General features: G+C 40.8%; 1 protein-coding gene across 1 annotated transcript; it reads right to left on the bottom strand.

The window, feature by feature from the left end:
• Window positions 1-385: 385 nt before the first annotated feature.
• LOC141614402 (uncharacterized) lies at window positions 386-1384 on the bottom strand. The gene is made up of 2 exons (XM_074433148.1): window positions 1189-1384; window positions 386-918 (listed from the first exon to the last, which is right to left on the bottom strand). Exons 1-2 carry the CDS (start codon window positions 1382-1384, stop codon window positions 386-388), a joined length of 729 nt encoding a protein of 242 aa, XP_074289249.1.
• Between the last annotated feature and the right edge of the window lie 13233 nt (window positions 1385-14617).

The following is a 14617-nucleotide window of genomic DNA, read 5'->3' as shown; positions in this document are numbered from 1 at the left end:
TTTGACTTTTTTATGATCTGATCCTCGTCAATCTTTACGGTTTCAGGACATCGAGCATGACCAGGTTGACTGGGCTGCCACCATCTACTAGAATCCTCAGGATACGAGAATTGCCAATTTGCATGGTGATGACCAGGCCATCATGATGTAAATCTGAAATTCTCTGCATATCAGTGTCGTCAAAAGTAATTTGAGATCAATTTCTAGGTTTAAAAGGAGATTTCATTTTGGATTCCCTGGCTATTTTCTTTGTAGCCGAGCTAGTCAGGCCACAAATCTCAGATCCTCCATTAATAAATTTGACTTCATAGATTGATGGTGTTGGTGGCAGGTTACGTTTTGGCCTTTCCTGATCCTTCCTCGTTGCGTTGTCATCCCTGATATTTTATGGCATTAGATCCTTCAAGCAGCCTTTGTTTAGAAGGTAAGCCATTTGTCTGCGTAGGCCCAGGTATTCCTCTATGGTGTGTCCTATGTCCATGTGAAATTCACACCATCTAGTTGTATCTTTCCTGGAGTTGGGGTTGTCCGTCTTTTTTGGCCACTTAAGAATGTCTCCCATGTTGTCAAGCCTCTTGATGAGCCATATAGTATCAATAAAGAAGTTATATTCTTGAATAGGTGGGTAAGTATAGGGGTTACCTCGTTGCTCATGAGCATAGTTGACTTCTGATCTGTCAGGTCTAGTATAGGGTGATGGCCTGGAGCTGCCTCCTCTGTTACTAGAACTTTTCCTGTTAGACCTTTTGTAGCCTATAACGTTGGTTGTGATTTCTGCTTTGAAGTTTTTATCCTCTTCTAGCCTGATATAGCTAAGTGCCTTCGCCTGAACATCTTCAAAGGTATAGGAAGGGTTCATGGTTAGCTCATCGTAGAAATCACTATCCAGCGGTAGTCCTTGCCTGAATGCCTCCACAACTGTTCCAATGTCACATCTAGGGATTGACACTTACTTATTGAAACTGGTCAAGAATGCCCTGATTATCTCGTCTGGTTTTTGCTTGATCCGGTAAAAATAACTGGATATTTTCTCAAGCTCCCTGCTACTGGAAAACTGATGGTTAACTGAATTTATCAGATCTGCAAAGGATCTGACGCTTCCATTTGGCAGGTTTATGTACCATTGCAGGGCAGGCCCGGTCAAGGTTGTTCCAAAGCCTTTGCACATGCATATATGTCATAGTTCACTGGGTATTGATGCTGCCAACATCCATTGCTTGTAGTAGGCTACATGATTTTGTGGATCTGCAATTCCATCATAGGTCCTCATTGATGGTACCACGAACTTTTTTGGCAGATCTACCTTGACTATCTCGTCCACGAAGGGAGAGTCAGCATAGCTTTCAGGGTTGCCCTCTTCTATATTAGCAGGTACTCCAGGCATCTTTTCAAATTTCTCATTAAACTTTTGGATCTCCTAGACCATTGCCATCATTATGGCTGCATTTGTGTGATTTAGACTAGTTTCTCCATTTGGAACCTCTTCTGAATCAGAATTAACATCTCCTGCCCTAGTTTTTGATGGGGTTGGAGTACCAAAGTAGGAGAAATCAATATTCTTGATGATAGAAGAGAATGGGGTCCTAGGCTGGATTTTAAGTTTCGAGTCTCGGGCCTTATTCTCCAGTTTCTGCTTCAAACTGGACTCTGACTCTTTCAGTTTCTAGACCTCTACTTCAGCCTGAGCAATTTTCTGTTTTAGTTGTTCCATTTCCAGTAGTTGTTGTTTGGCGGCAGCCAACTGTTGTTTAATACTGTCTCCAGTAATTCTTTAAAGGTCCTTGGTTTGTTTATAATTGGATTTTGGTTATTTTTCAGCTAGATTTCCCACGGTGGTTGATGCGTGTCTAAAATATGATGTTTCACACTTTATTCTACACGCATTTCAGAGCGCAAATGTGCAATATATGCCATTATTTCCCTATTTTCCTCTACTTTCGTGTTTTTGTCTATTATTGCAGAAATATGAAGAATTGAGCGGAAATGAGCCGAATCCGTCCCTAAGTAATTAACTTTGCATTTGACATGGAGTAAAGACTCGGGAAGCGAACTTGGTGCGCGTTTCAAGGCCTAAAGATAGCAAAAGCATGGGTGCGTACGAGTTTAACAAGCGAAGAAGTGCTTCTCGACATTGCAGGCTGCTTAAAATGGCTATGTCTCGAGTTATAGAGCTGATAATCAAGTGATTCCAATTGGAGGTGAAAGCTTATCCTCTTAGCTTTCCAACGCCGCATATAACGCCTGATTTGACCAAGTAACGAAGAAATGACAGCTGTTTTAAGATCGGTGCGCGCTGCAGGAATTATCAGAAGCTACTGTACAACGCTTGTGGTCGAACGACTGGCCTCAGTGGTCGATCGACCACTCCACGAGCTGATACGAGAATAAAAAGATCGAGATTTATCAAGCCCATGAGTTATTAGGTTTAGGAATAATAGCTGCGTACTTTTCCTATATAACGCAGCATGAACATTCAGAATTGATGATCTAGTTTTCACTTTTAGTATAGTTTATCAATAATTAGGGTTCGGAAATACTATTTTGGCATTGGATTTTCGCTATGCTTTCAATCATTCCGTTACAATCCTTTTGCAAATTCGGTATTCACTTTCTCTATTTTTCAGTTCTTCTTTATTGCTTTGATAGTATAGAAATTGTTAGTTACTCTCCCGAAACCGATTTATCATTATTGTTAATTGTTTGTTCATTCGTTTTAAGCATGAAACCTTCTGTTTATTTCATTAATTTTGTTGTCGTTATCAATCTTAGTATGAGTAGCTAATTTATTCGTGCTAAGATGTGAGGGGACCTGCGGCGAAGACGATGTAGATTAGTAAACCCGATGTCGGCCTTTGGTCGATCGATCGATTAGTCGATCGATCGATCATTGGTTGTTCGATCGACTAGCTTAGCTGGTCGATCGACTGACGCGCGATAGAATAGCACCGTTTCAATGTTTTAATTGCAATTTTTGACAACGAGACCGAGAGGAGACTTGTTAAATGCTTAGTATTTGACCGACCCACAAGATCGAGAGATAGGGGAGGGAAAATAGATTAATAAATTGAGACGACTAAATTGCTAAGATCGAAAGATAAGTAATTTAGGCATTAGGAATCACTTTTCAGGGCGAGAGATAGTATTAGTGAGACCTAGGGACTAGTAGCACAGGCTGAGAGGCGCTACTTGTTAAGTTGGACCGTGAGGACTTCTTATTTGCCCACCTATCGTGATTTATCAGACTTACTTAGATACCGTCGTCGTAGCTGCAGTGAACCGACCGTCTTAGCATTCTTTCTATTATTGTTTACATCTCTTTTTATTACTTGCCTTTTATTTATGCATTTAGACTTAGAAAGAATCCAAATCAAAACCCCCCAGAAAATTCATAGACTGAAATAAGACAATTAGAACTCCCTACCTCCCTGCGGATCGACCCTTACTACCGCTTGCTAGTTGTAGTTTGGAAATTATAAATATTATTTTTGGTACTTACTTCGACAGGTATCAAATTTTGGCGCCATTGCCGGGGAGGCAGCGCTAGTTGTAGTTGTTTTTCATTTAGTCTATTTTTTCGCCTCAAGGGAAGACTGAGTACCTTGAGGCAGTTCTTACCATCTCCTTTAGTGTTGTTTTGTTAGGTCCTACAGGTCCTATCTGCAGCACTTCAGAAGGATCCACACATGTTCCATTCTCAGGAGCAGCGGGTTCCATTTTGTGGGAGATGCGGCGGAGCGGGACACACATCTGATGCGTGCGGGCACCCTAAGGAGAAGATGTTTGCTTTTCATCAACTTCAGCTCGACAATTCGTATAATTTCGCTCCTACTTCACCGCATCAACCATATGAGCCTCCAAATGAAGCCCCACCACCATCCACTCCGTCACAACAAGAGTTGAAAAATGAAGTTGCAGAGTTGACGAGTCTAGTGCAGCTGCTTATGGTGGAGGTACAAAAAAGCAATGCGGCGAATCAGGTCTTAATCGCGAAGCTGATATCTCATATTGCAACATTGGATCAAAATGCAGCTGAGATACCAAGTCAGTTTCACTCTCTGAATCAGCGTATTGAGACCGTACATGCAATGACGCTGAGGAGCGGGTCTGCTCTCGATGAACCCGAGAAAGCTGCTGAAAAAGGGAAGAAGAAAAAGGGCGAGAAAAAGACGATCAGCAGCAATCACGGTCGATCGACTGACATACCAACTCGATCGACCGATCCGCGATAAAAAAGCAGCTCATCGTTTCTGTAGAAGTCGATCGATCGACCGACATACATGGTCGATCGATCGATCGCATCGCGATGGTGAGTCTTTTCGTCCTCCAATGCCAGACAATTTGAGGGATCACTTGTTTCGGGGTACGGCAACTCCGAACATATTGAGGCAAGACCCTATTACTGATGGGTCAGTCTCGGTTCCCAAGTATGACCCGATGTCGATTAATGGGTCATTTCTGAGACGGTCTGAGGAAGGCTCGAGCTTCAACAGAGAGAAAGTGGTGGATCTTCAGCCTAAGTCCACCAATGCCGGTGTGAGAGACCTAGAGGAGAGGGTTAAGTTACTTTTGCAAGCCCCATATCCAGAGAGGCTGGTACCAACGAAGGATGAGGTATATTTTGAAAAATTTAAAAATGTCATTCATGGTCTAAATGTGCAAGTACCTTTTCTTGAGTTGGTCAATCAAGTTCCCGCTTACATGAAATTCATGAAGCAGCTTTTAAATAAAAAGCGGAAACTTGATAGGGTCGAGTCTGTTAATTTAACTGAAGAATCTAGCTCTTATTTGACTCACACTGCTCCACACAAGTTAGCGACCCGGGTAGCTTTTTCGTCCCTTGTAATATTGGTACCTTCTCAATTGAGAAGGCATTATGTGATTTAGGGGCTAGTATTAGTGTCATGCCTTTAAGTCTTGCTAGAAAATTGAAATTGACTAGGTTTGCAGTTATTAGCATGACGGTACAGATGGCTGATCATTCTGCGGTCCAGCCTATAGGAGTCTTAGAAGACATTCCTGTGCAAATAGGAAAGTTTTTCTTCCCTGTTGACTTCGTTGTACTGGATATACCCGAGGATGCTCATATTCCCATCATTTTGGGTAGACCCTTCGCACACACTCTTTGGTGCGATTATTGATGTTGGCTCAGGGACATTGACCTTTAAAGTAGGGAAGCAGTCCATTAGTTTTGCCCAGACTTATAGGAAGAAAGATGCCATGTGTCCTGTGACTTGTAATGCGATTTCTACTCGGAAGTCTTATGTTATCATTACTGACACTCCTACTTCATTACCTGTGCCTATTCCTGTTATAACACCTCCGCCCCAGATTGGGAGCAATATGGAGGACAATTCTCTTGTTTTAGATATTGCAGGAACCGGTTTGGGGAAGGAAGAATCGCTGATCGCTCCAGCTGTGAAGGAGCCCATTGTTCAGAGAGGCGGTTTGGGATGTCTGAGCTATGCAACTGACGAGGAGCCAGATGAGGAGCCCAAGAAGGAGGAGCCAGTCAAAATTTCGGAGTCGGATCTCGAGTGTGAGGAGCTAGGAGATGATGGCCACGCTTGGGAAGATGCTAGAGATGATCTGTTGAGTATTCCAGGCGGAGTAGAGTGGAGTCCAGCTTCTGAGATGAGCACTGCGGAAGCTACTTCATGTAGACAGAAGCCTTGGTCGGAGATTTTCCGCAGTTTCTGTTGATTCGTTTCTTAGACCTTTTTAGACAATTTATTGCTTTTTAGACCTTTTTACGTTTTTCGTGTGCGCGAGACTTCGCTTAGTTTGGTTTGCTTAGGATTTTTATAAACTTTAGACTGTGTTTTTGGGTTTGCGCAATTTTTGGGCGCGTTATTATGTGCTTTTGCAGGTATAAAGACCATATTAGCTCTCTTTATTGAGCTAATTAGACGAAATCAGAAAGTTACAGCAGTTAGTTCAGTCGATCGACTGGCCTGTGTGGTCAATCGACTGAGCTGCACAGTTCCAGGGGCTTCTGTTCCTGACACATTGGTCGATCGACTGAGTAATATGGTCGATCGACCGAGGACGCTGTTGTACCTGTTCACGATCACGCCCCTGCTGTGTTTGGTCGATTTGCGGAATTAAGGGAGTTTTCTAGTCCACTTTATTTTCCGTCATATATCTGATTTCTTCCATTTTCTTAATTTTGCACATAATTACCGTCCCAATTTTGCTTTCTTGGTTTTATGCATGGTATTTTCTGTCTTTCAGGTACTTATTGGTAGCACTGCTAGCTACTGAAACCTCCTAGCTCACGCTGGTTTGGGGAGGTTTCCTTCGCTGCGCTTAAAGTCTTGTGAGTTCCCGACTTTCACTTCATGTCTTGTTTGTTTTGATTTCAAGCAAATTCCCGTTTTCTCTTTTCTTCATTACATGATTTTGCACAATGGGGACATTGTGCGATTTGGTTTGGGGAAGGGTTTTGCGTCGCATATCATATGCTTGCATTCACGTTTACATTTTGTTTTGCATTGTTGTTTCATTTCTCATATATAAACAAAATTCAAAAAAATTGTAAAATTTCAAAACCTTCCAAAATTGCACGTTTATTTTAGCATATAGGTTGAGTCGGAACGGTAGTATTTCAAGGATGATATTGCATTTGCATCTGTTTTCGCCTAAGCCTTGCTAATTGACATGTTATTAGTAGAATCACATATGCATAATCTACGAGTTTTCGTTAATTTCTTGCTGAACTTGAGACTTGACTTAGATTTTGGCAAGCTACTTATATATTCTGAGTTATTTAGAGCTTATAACTGGTGTCATCTGTGACCAGTTTATCTAGGAATGTGAGTAGTTACTCCTTATGAGACATGTTACATAAATGTGCATAAATATGAACTTAATCTGCTTAATACCCGTATGCATTCGGTTTGTGGTTTTGTTGACACATGTGGTAGAGGTTTCCCTTTTCTCATATTGCCCATGAACCCCTCATAGCCAAATTTAGCCTCTTTTGTCCCATAAACTACAGTCTAAAATTAGCCTACCTTATCCGAGCTAGTACTTGTATTTGTGGGAATGTTTTATTGCAAATTTGGTTATATGCTCATTTTGAGATGATGTTGGGAAGATGAAAGAAAAAGTAAGGAAAGAAAGAGAAAAAATAGAAAAGAAAAAAAAAAGAGAGGAGAAAAATGATTCGAAAAAGAAAGAAAAGAAAAAAGAAACGAGTGCTGTAGAAGCTGGTCGATCGACTGCTCCCTATGGTCGATCGACTGCAACCCGAGAAAAAAACATAGTTCGAAAAAATCACATGCTTCATTCGTTACGAGTTGGTGATTTATACTCCCATTTTATCATTTATATTCTTTGGGGAGTTAACTTTTATGGAAGTTGCGAGATTTGTGCTTGATAATTAGCACCGGGTTTATTGTTGTTAATTTTGAGCAAGAAGTTGGATGTTGCCATATGGTTTTGTTTAGGTACTAGCTTGGCCGCCTATACCTCCACATTCCCATAATTGTTTTGCCTCTTCTTACCCATTACCTCACATATCCATATTTACCTCGGCATGTGTCATGGTCACTTGTTTGGTTGGAATGCATATGTACGGTTGTAGAGATTATTTTCATATTAGATTGCAGGCATGTTCTTATAGGTCGTAGTTAGGTGAGAGTCATTACATATTACTTCTTTCTATCTTTACATATATTCACCTTGTGCTTATTTGAGTGTTCTGAGCGACCCGTGAGAGTCCAATTTGATAAGTCTCTATAGTTGACGGTTCAGCAGTTTTTAACGACTTTATAACTCGTTTGCATGATTCACATTGCTAATTGATTGTTGGTTATTGCATTAAATTGGTTTAGGCTTGACAGTTTGCATTTCGCTCTGAGATTGAACTCGTTCCATTAGGTTTTAGGATCGAGTCTAGTTCTTGCTTGGGGACAAGCAAGGTTTGGTTTGGGGAGATTTGATGCGTGTCTAAAATATGATGTTTCACACTTTATTCTACACGCATTTCAGAGCGCAAATGTGCAATATATGCCATTATTTCCCTATTTTCCTCTACTTTCGTGTTTTTGTCTATTATTGCAGAAATATGAAGAATTGAGCGGAAATGAGCCGAATCCGTCCCTAAGTAATTAACTTTGCATTTGACATGGAGTAAAGACTCGGGAAGCGAACTTGGTGCGCGTTTCAAGGCCTAAAGATAGCAAAAGCATGGGTGCGTACGAGTTTAACAAGCGAAGAAGTGCTTCTCGACATTGCAGGCTGCTTAAAATGGCTATGTCACGAGTTCTAGAGCAGATAATCAAGTGATTCCAATTGGAGGTGAAAGCTTATCCTCTTAGCTTTCCAACGCCGCGTAGAACGCCTGATTTGACCAACTAACGAAGAAATGACAGCTGTTTTAAGATCGGTGCGCGCTGCAGGAATTATCAGAAGCTACTGTACAACGCTTGTGGTCGATCGACTGGCCTCAGTGGTCGATCGACCACTCCACGAGCTGATACGAGAATAAAAAGATCGAGATTTATCAAGCCCATGAGTTATTAGGTTTAGGAATAATAGCTGCGTACTTTTCCTATATAACGCAGCATGAACATTCAGAATTGATGATCTAGTTTTCACTTTTAGTATAGTTTATCAATAATTAGGGTTCGGAAATACTATTTTGGCATTGGATTTTCGCTGTGCTTTCAATCATTCCGTTACAATCCTTTTGCAAATTCGGTATTCACTTTCTCTATTTTTCAGTTCTTCTTTATTGCTTTGATAGTATAGAAATTGTTAGTTACTCTCCCGAAACCGATTTATCATTATTGTTAATTGTTTGTTCATTCGTTTTAAGCATGAAACCTTCTGTTTATTTCATTAATTTTGTTGTCGTTATCAATCTTAGTATGAGTAGCTAATTTATTTGTGCTAAGATGTGAGGGGACCTGCGGCGAAGACGATGTAGATTAGTAAACCTGATGTCGGCCTTTGGTCGATCGACTGGATTAGTCAGTCGATCGACTGGACCTGTTGTTCGATCGACTAGCTTAGCTGGTCGATCGACTGACGCGCGATAGAATAGCACCGTTTCAATGTTTTAATTGCAATTTTTGACAACGAGACCGAGAGGAGACTTGTTAAATGCTTAGTATTTGACCGACCCACAAGATCGAGAGATAGGGGAGGGAAAATAGATTAATAAATTGAGACGACTAAATTGCTAAGATCGAAAGATAAGTAATTTAGGCATTAGGAATCACTTTTCAGGGCGAGAGCTAGTATTAGTGAGACCTAGGGACTAGTAGCACAGGCTGAGAGGCGCTACTTGTTAAGTTGGACCGTGAGGACTTCTTATTTGCCCACCTATCGTGATTTATCAGACTTACTTAGATATCGTCGTCGTAGCTGCAGTGAACCGACCGTCTTAGCATTCTTTCTATTATTGTTTACATCTCTTTTTATTACTTGCCTTTTATTTATGCATTTAGACTTAGAAAGAATCCAAATCAAAACCCCCCAGAAAATTCATAGACTGAAATAAGACAATTAGAACTCCCTACCTCCCTGCGGATCGACCCTTACTACCGCTTGCTAGTTGTAGTTTGAGCACCCGTGTTCATTGGCATCCACGAGAGTCATTCTAGACATAGAATGCTAAGGGTAACGATTGCTTAGTGTTCATGTCACTACTTTGTGTCTTGACATGACACGAGGTATTCGAACGGTTCATATTTCCCATAAAAATTGGTGGCGACTCCATACAAAAATGCAAACGCTTGTTTCGTTTTCACCAAGCGCCCCCGTGGGCGGCCCGCTGTCCACAGTTTGGCGACTCCGCTGGGGATAATACACTTACGTGTAGCCAAGGGTGAAACTCGAACAAGGTTAGGGAATAGTTTGTACAAGACAATTGTCGGTTTTCATAACTCGGTCTTCCTAGATCGTTTATTCGGCCTTCTTAGGCCCAACCCAACCCATTCGACCAATCGTCCCGTCTAAACGGTCCTAATTCTTATTTGGGCCTAAGGATGGATAGCGATTGACGTCATCCATACCATGATGCTTACTCTTGTTTGTATCAAGGGCCTTCACTACTTGAGGAAATGGACTAGGAATCGGCCTTACTCTTGTTTGGCACGAGCCTCTCCACAGACTTCGGGTTTGATGGTTCGGTATAGCAACCCACCCTTTAAACCAAAACCCTTCTAAATGCACTCAGCATCCCGTTATAATGCTTGTATAAATATGTATACCTTACGTGATCACCATTTCTAAACAAAACCATGACGATTTTTCAAAAGATCAAAACCCTCTATTCAAACAGGAATTTCGAAATAGGCTTTCAATTAGCGCAAAATCCGGTCAAAACTCCGTCCGTTTGTCGTGTCAAAATTCGGGCCACAAGCCCATTTCAAAACCTCACTTCGAGTCCACTCCTACAACTACACTATAGTTGGTTAGGACACACATTTTCAAAACTTGTCTTTCTTCAAAGCTCACTCAACACAAGTGGCACACACCCACTTCACGAGTCAAAACTTTTCCTCTTTTAGCAAGTGTGATAGAATGGTCGATCGTGTTTTGATTCGCCGCCGATCTCTTATCCAGTTTCCAAAATGCCCGGATCAAGTGATGAAACGAATCTCCACCAACTTCAAGACGGTAATGATCGAATCCTCGCCGCGCTAGCCCAAATGCAAATTACCCAAGAACAAACATATGACCGCCTTCAGCTTATCGAGGGCCGTATCTTTTCCGTGGAGGGAAGGTTGCCTCCTCATGAAAGTGAAGTATTACGTAATTCCGATGATGAATCTAGGGACGATAATATTATTTTTGGTACTTACTTCGACAGGTATCAGTGGTCGCCAATTGATTTTGCAAGATTTTACACGGATGTATAGTCTTCTCAGGGAAGTATTATGCGAGGTAATCTAACTCAATCAACAATGCTTGACTAGTATAGTAAATAAATAAAGAGTAAATAACTGAAATCAACACAGGGATTTATACGTGGAAAACCCTGGGAATAAGGGAAAAAACCACGGGTACCAAGCCAAAAGGGATTTTATTATGGTTGATGTAGGTTGGCAAAATACAAGTCTGCCAGGCTATTTGTAGTATGAGTGTATAGATGATTAACTGAGTAAAAATGTATACAATAGAGTGAGAGTGAGTGACAATGATCCTCTCTTGTGTCGTCTTTCCGCTTGCTATTTATAGAGCGAGAGTTAATTTGAACGTTCCTGATTAATTTGCCTCGTGCCCTATTAACCCGGATATGACTATTCCTCCTCTAACTATACTTGCTTACGTTCTCAGCTTGGTTGGTCATTTCTCCTCTTTTATAGGTTTGTAGAATTGGTCTTCCATGGAAGTAGGAACTGCCCTATTGTACTTTGGTCGTTGCCTGACGTATATAAGTATGTATCCGATGTATGCTTGATGTATATTTCTTCTAGACAGGCCAGATACGATGGCCTGACCTGCTTTTCCCTCATGGATGGAATCTGTATAAATGATAGATATTCTGTCCTGGGTTGCCCCTGTCTAGCCTGGCCTGATAATTGTTGCCTGACGCTTGTCCGACCAGGTAGGATAAATCTTGGATCAACAATTACATTTGATGATTAGGGTTGATGAAATTAGGGATTTTTACAGATTTTCTGTGTGATATTTGTATTGTTATCATATTGTAGTTGTTTTTCAGATTTGTTCGTGATAGCTTACCTATGCTGTAACACCCAGGCCCAAACCTAGGGTCGGGAGCAGTCACTCACGGTAGTTTGTCAGGCTGTGTACATGACCCATAGATCAACACGGGTCCTTTCCAGCGCATTTTATCCTCCCTCATGCGCATCCCGGGAATCTTCCCAGGAGGTCACCCATCCTAAGACTACTCCCAGCAAAGCACGCTTAACTGTGGAGTTCTTTTGCATGGATAACTAGAAAATAAAGTGAACTTTGTTTATATGAGTAGTACTTTCAATCCCCTTTAAGCACTAGTCATATTTTATGCCTATCAATGGACCTCTTCAAGCGGGTACCCCGCCCGAATAACATCTTCGGTTAAGTGGAGTATTACATAGTAACACCCCGACCCAAACCTAGGGTCAGGAGCGGTCACTCACGGTAGCTTGCCAGGCTGTGTACATGGCCAACAGATCAACACGGATCCTTTCCAGCACATTTTGTCATCACTCATGCGCATCCCGGGAACCTTCTCAAGAGGTCACCCATACTAAGACTACTCCCAGCCAAGAACGCTTAACTGTGGAGTTCTTTCGCATGGATAGCCAGAAAAAAAGTGCACTTTGTTGATATGAGTAGTACTTTCAATCCCTTTAAGCACTAGTCAGATATTAAGCCTATCAATGGACCTCTTCAAGCGGGTACTCCACCCGAATAACGTCTTCGGTTCAATGGAGTATTACACACCCTCACTTGAAGAACGCAACGTCCTCATTGCGCCTGGAAGCATCTGACCGGAGTCGAGCCAAACCCAGAATCCTCCCCCGCTAGGTTGGTGACCTGAGTACTCGAGACCACAGGTTCACAAGATGGTCGCAGGATTGCTCTAATACCAATTGTAACACGCCGGCCCAAACCTTGGGCCGACGGGGAGCTGTCACTCACGGTAGCTTTTCAGCTGTGTACATGGCCTACATATCAACATTGGTCCTTTCCAGCTCATTTTGTCCTCACTCATGCGCATCCTGGGAACCTTTCCAGGAGGTCACCTATCGTAAGACTACTCCCGGCCAAGCACGCTTAACTGTGGGATTCTTTCGCATGGATAATCAGAAAAAAAAAGTGTACTTTGTTGATGTGAGTAGTACTTTCAATCCCTTTAAGCACTAGTCAGAGTTTAAGCCTATTAATGAACCTCTTCAAGCGGGTATCCCACCCAAATAACGTCTTCGGTTCGGTGGAATATTACATAGGCCATATTAATTGATAACTTTTCTCTACCTAACAATTTTCTAATTGTTTTCGTCGTTCTTATATCTGTGTTTTCTCTCTAATAACCGACTCAAAATTTCGTTTCTTCTCACATTTTAATTTTATTGAAAGGATTTTCTGAAATATCTAATGTTTGATAGCATATCTGTTTGTTAGGTTATGTTAATTGATGAGGTGTTTAAGTTCTTTTAATGAAATTCGAGAGTTAGATAATTCTGCCTCCATAATAGCCCTTATGAATTGTATTTCGAGCCTCTTAAACTTAACTTTATATTGTTGCTAATGACAACACTAGTGACGTGCCTTATGATGATGATCTTAAGGTGGACGAGTGTGATGAGATGGACCCTCACAGGCTGCATGAGGAGGAGGATTGTAGATTTGATGATTATGAGCTTTTGGAAGATGAAGCAGCATTGAGGAAGGCTGATGTGATGGAGTCAATTAATGTTTCAGAAGAAGGTAGGTGTTCTTCATAAGGATTTGTTTATTTTACTACCTTGATTTACATAAGCGATGCAATAGCGTACGTCACTTGAATTTAGTTTAATACTGAAGTAACCTACACCCTGTATGACTCTGACCCAATCACCCTTAAAAAAGGTATGACCTTCGTATTTGATGATCACCAAACAATTTTTCATGTTTCCTTTTCTTTTACTCTCATACTTTAGACCTTGAATTTAGTTTAATGCTTAAGTAACTTAGAAAGTAAGGGTTGCATTTTGTTAATGGTTTGTTGAAGTCTAGACCTTGTCCTAGATTATTCAATTGGTGATTTGGTATCACAAATTCTTGTTTCAGACGGACACTTTTGGTCTTATTTGTCAGACGGATAAAATGTTGTCATTTTTTAAGAAAATGTAACCAATTAATTCACATAATGTTATGACTAGAGGTGTCATTTTTTACCCTCAAACTGATGTGAACAATAATGGTAACATGTTATAAGAAAATAATAACATTTTATTGTAAAATGATGACATGTTATCCGTTTTATTTCAGACCGACCGGATTTGGTATTGTTTGCTGCCTGCCATTATTTCTCTGTTGCTATCATTTCCAATACCTACTGAGTGTTTCCAAGCTATTTGTTCCCTCGTAGTTAGGTTAGGGATGGCCATCAGGTCCTCCTTAGTCTTATACCTAGTTTGAATTGCTAATTTGCTACTGATCAATGTTGCTGGTCAGGGCCCTGTTGCTGGCCATTGTTAGGGTTTTACTATTATTGTTCTCGTACTTAAGAGATTAAGATGCCTTGTTTTGAAATATGAACGGCTAACTCTCCAATAATTAGTCACTAGCTCAGTATTCTTTTAGAGGACGTGAGAAATGGAATTTCTAAGTATGTACAATGTATGCTTGATTTGCGATATTGGTTTATAAGTTTACTTTTCCACATCAACTTATCACAGTTACAAAGAAAATTTTTGTAACGTGTTTATCCGTATTGACATGACACATCTATCAAAGTAACTTTGGGAAGATATTATTTTTCCCATTATATATTTCAATTACGTTTTTCTTTAAAAATGTGTGTATATACTGTTTTAGCAGGATTTTCCCTGAATAGGTCCGGCTTAATTAAAGAATAATTTGGGTATCTAGCTCTATAAATTTGGAATATTGTAAATGAATAACAGGGAAAGATTAAGTATAAAGAATAATGTTTATCTTATTTAGATAA

Source organism: Silene latifolia, chromosome 11 (assembly GCF_048544455.1).
Source record: "Silene latifolia isolate original U9 population chromosome 11, ASM4854445v1, whole genome shotgun sequence".
In the NCBI taxonomy this organism is placed as follows: Eukaryota; Viridiplantae; Streptophyta; class Magnoliopsida; order Caryophyllales; family Caryophyllaceae; genus Silene; species Silene latifolia.
This window is presented reverse-complemented; position numbering and strand designations above follow the sequence as displayed.

Bases quoted from the DNA above. Each gene is read 5' to 3' on its own strand.
- LOC141614402 (XM_074433148.1), bottom strand. From the start codon at position 1,384: ATGCCTGGAGTACCTGCTAATATAGAAGAGGGCAACCCTGAAAGCTAT. The intron at 919-1,188 runs GTGAACTATGAC...ACATTGGAACAG, and splicing joins GTTGGCAGCATCAATACCCA to TTGTGGAGGCATTCAGGCAA.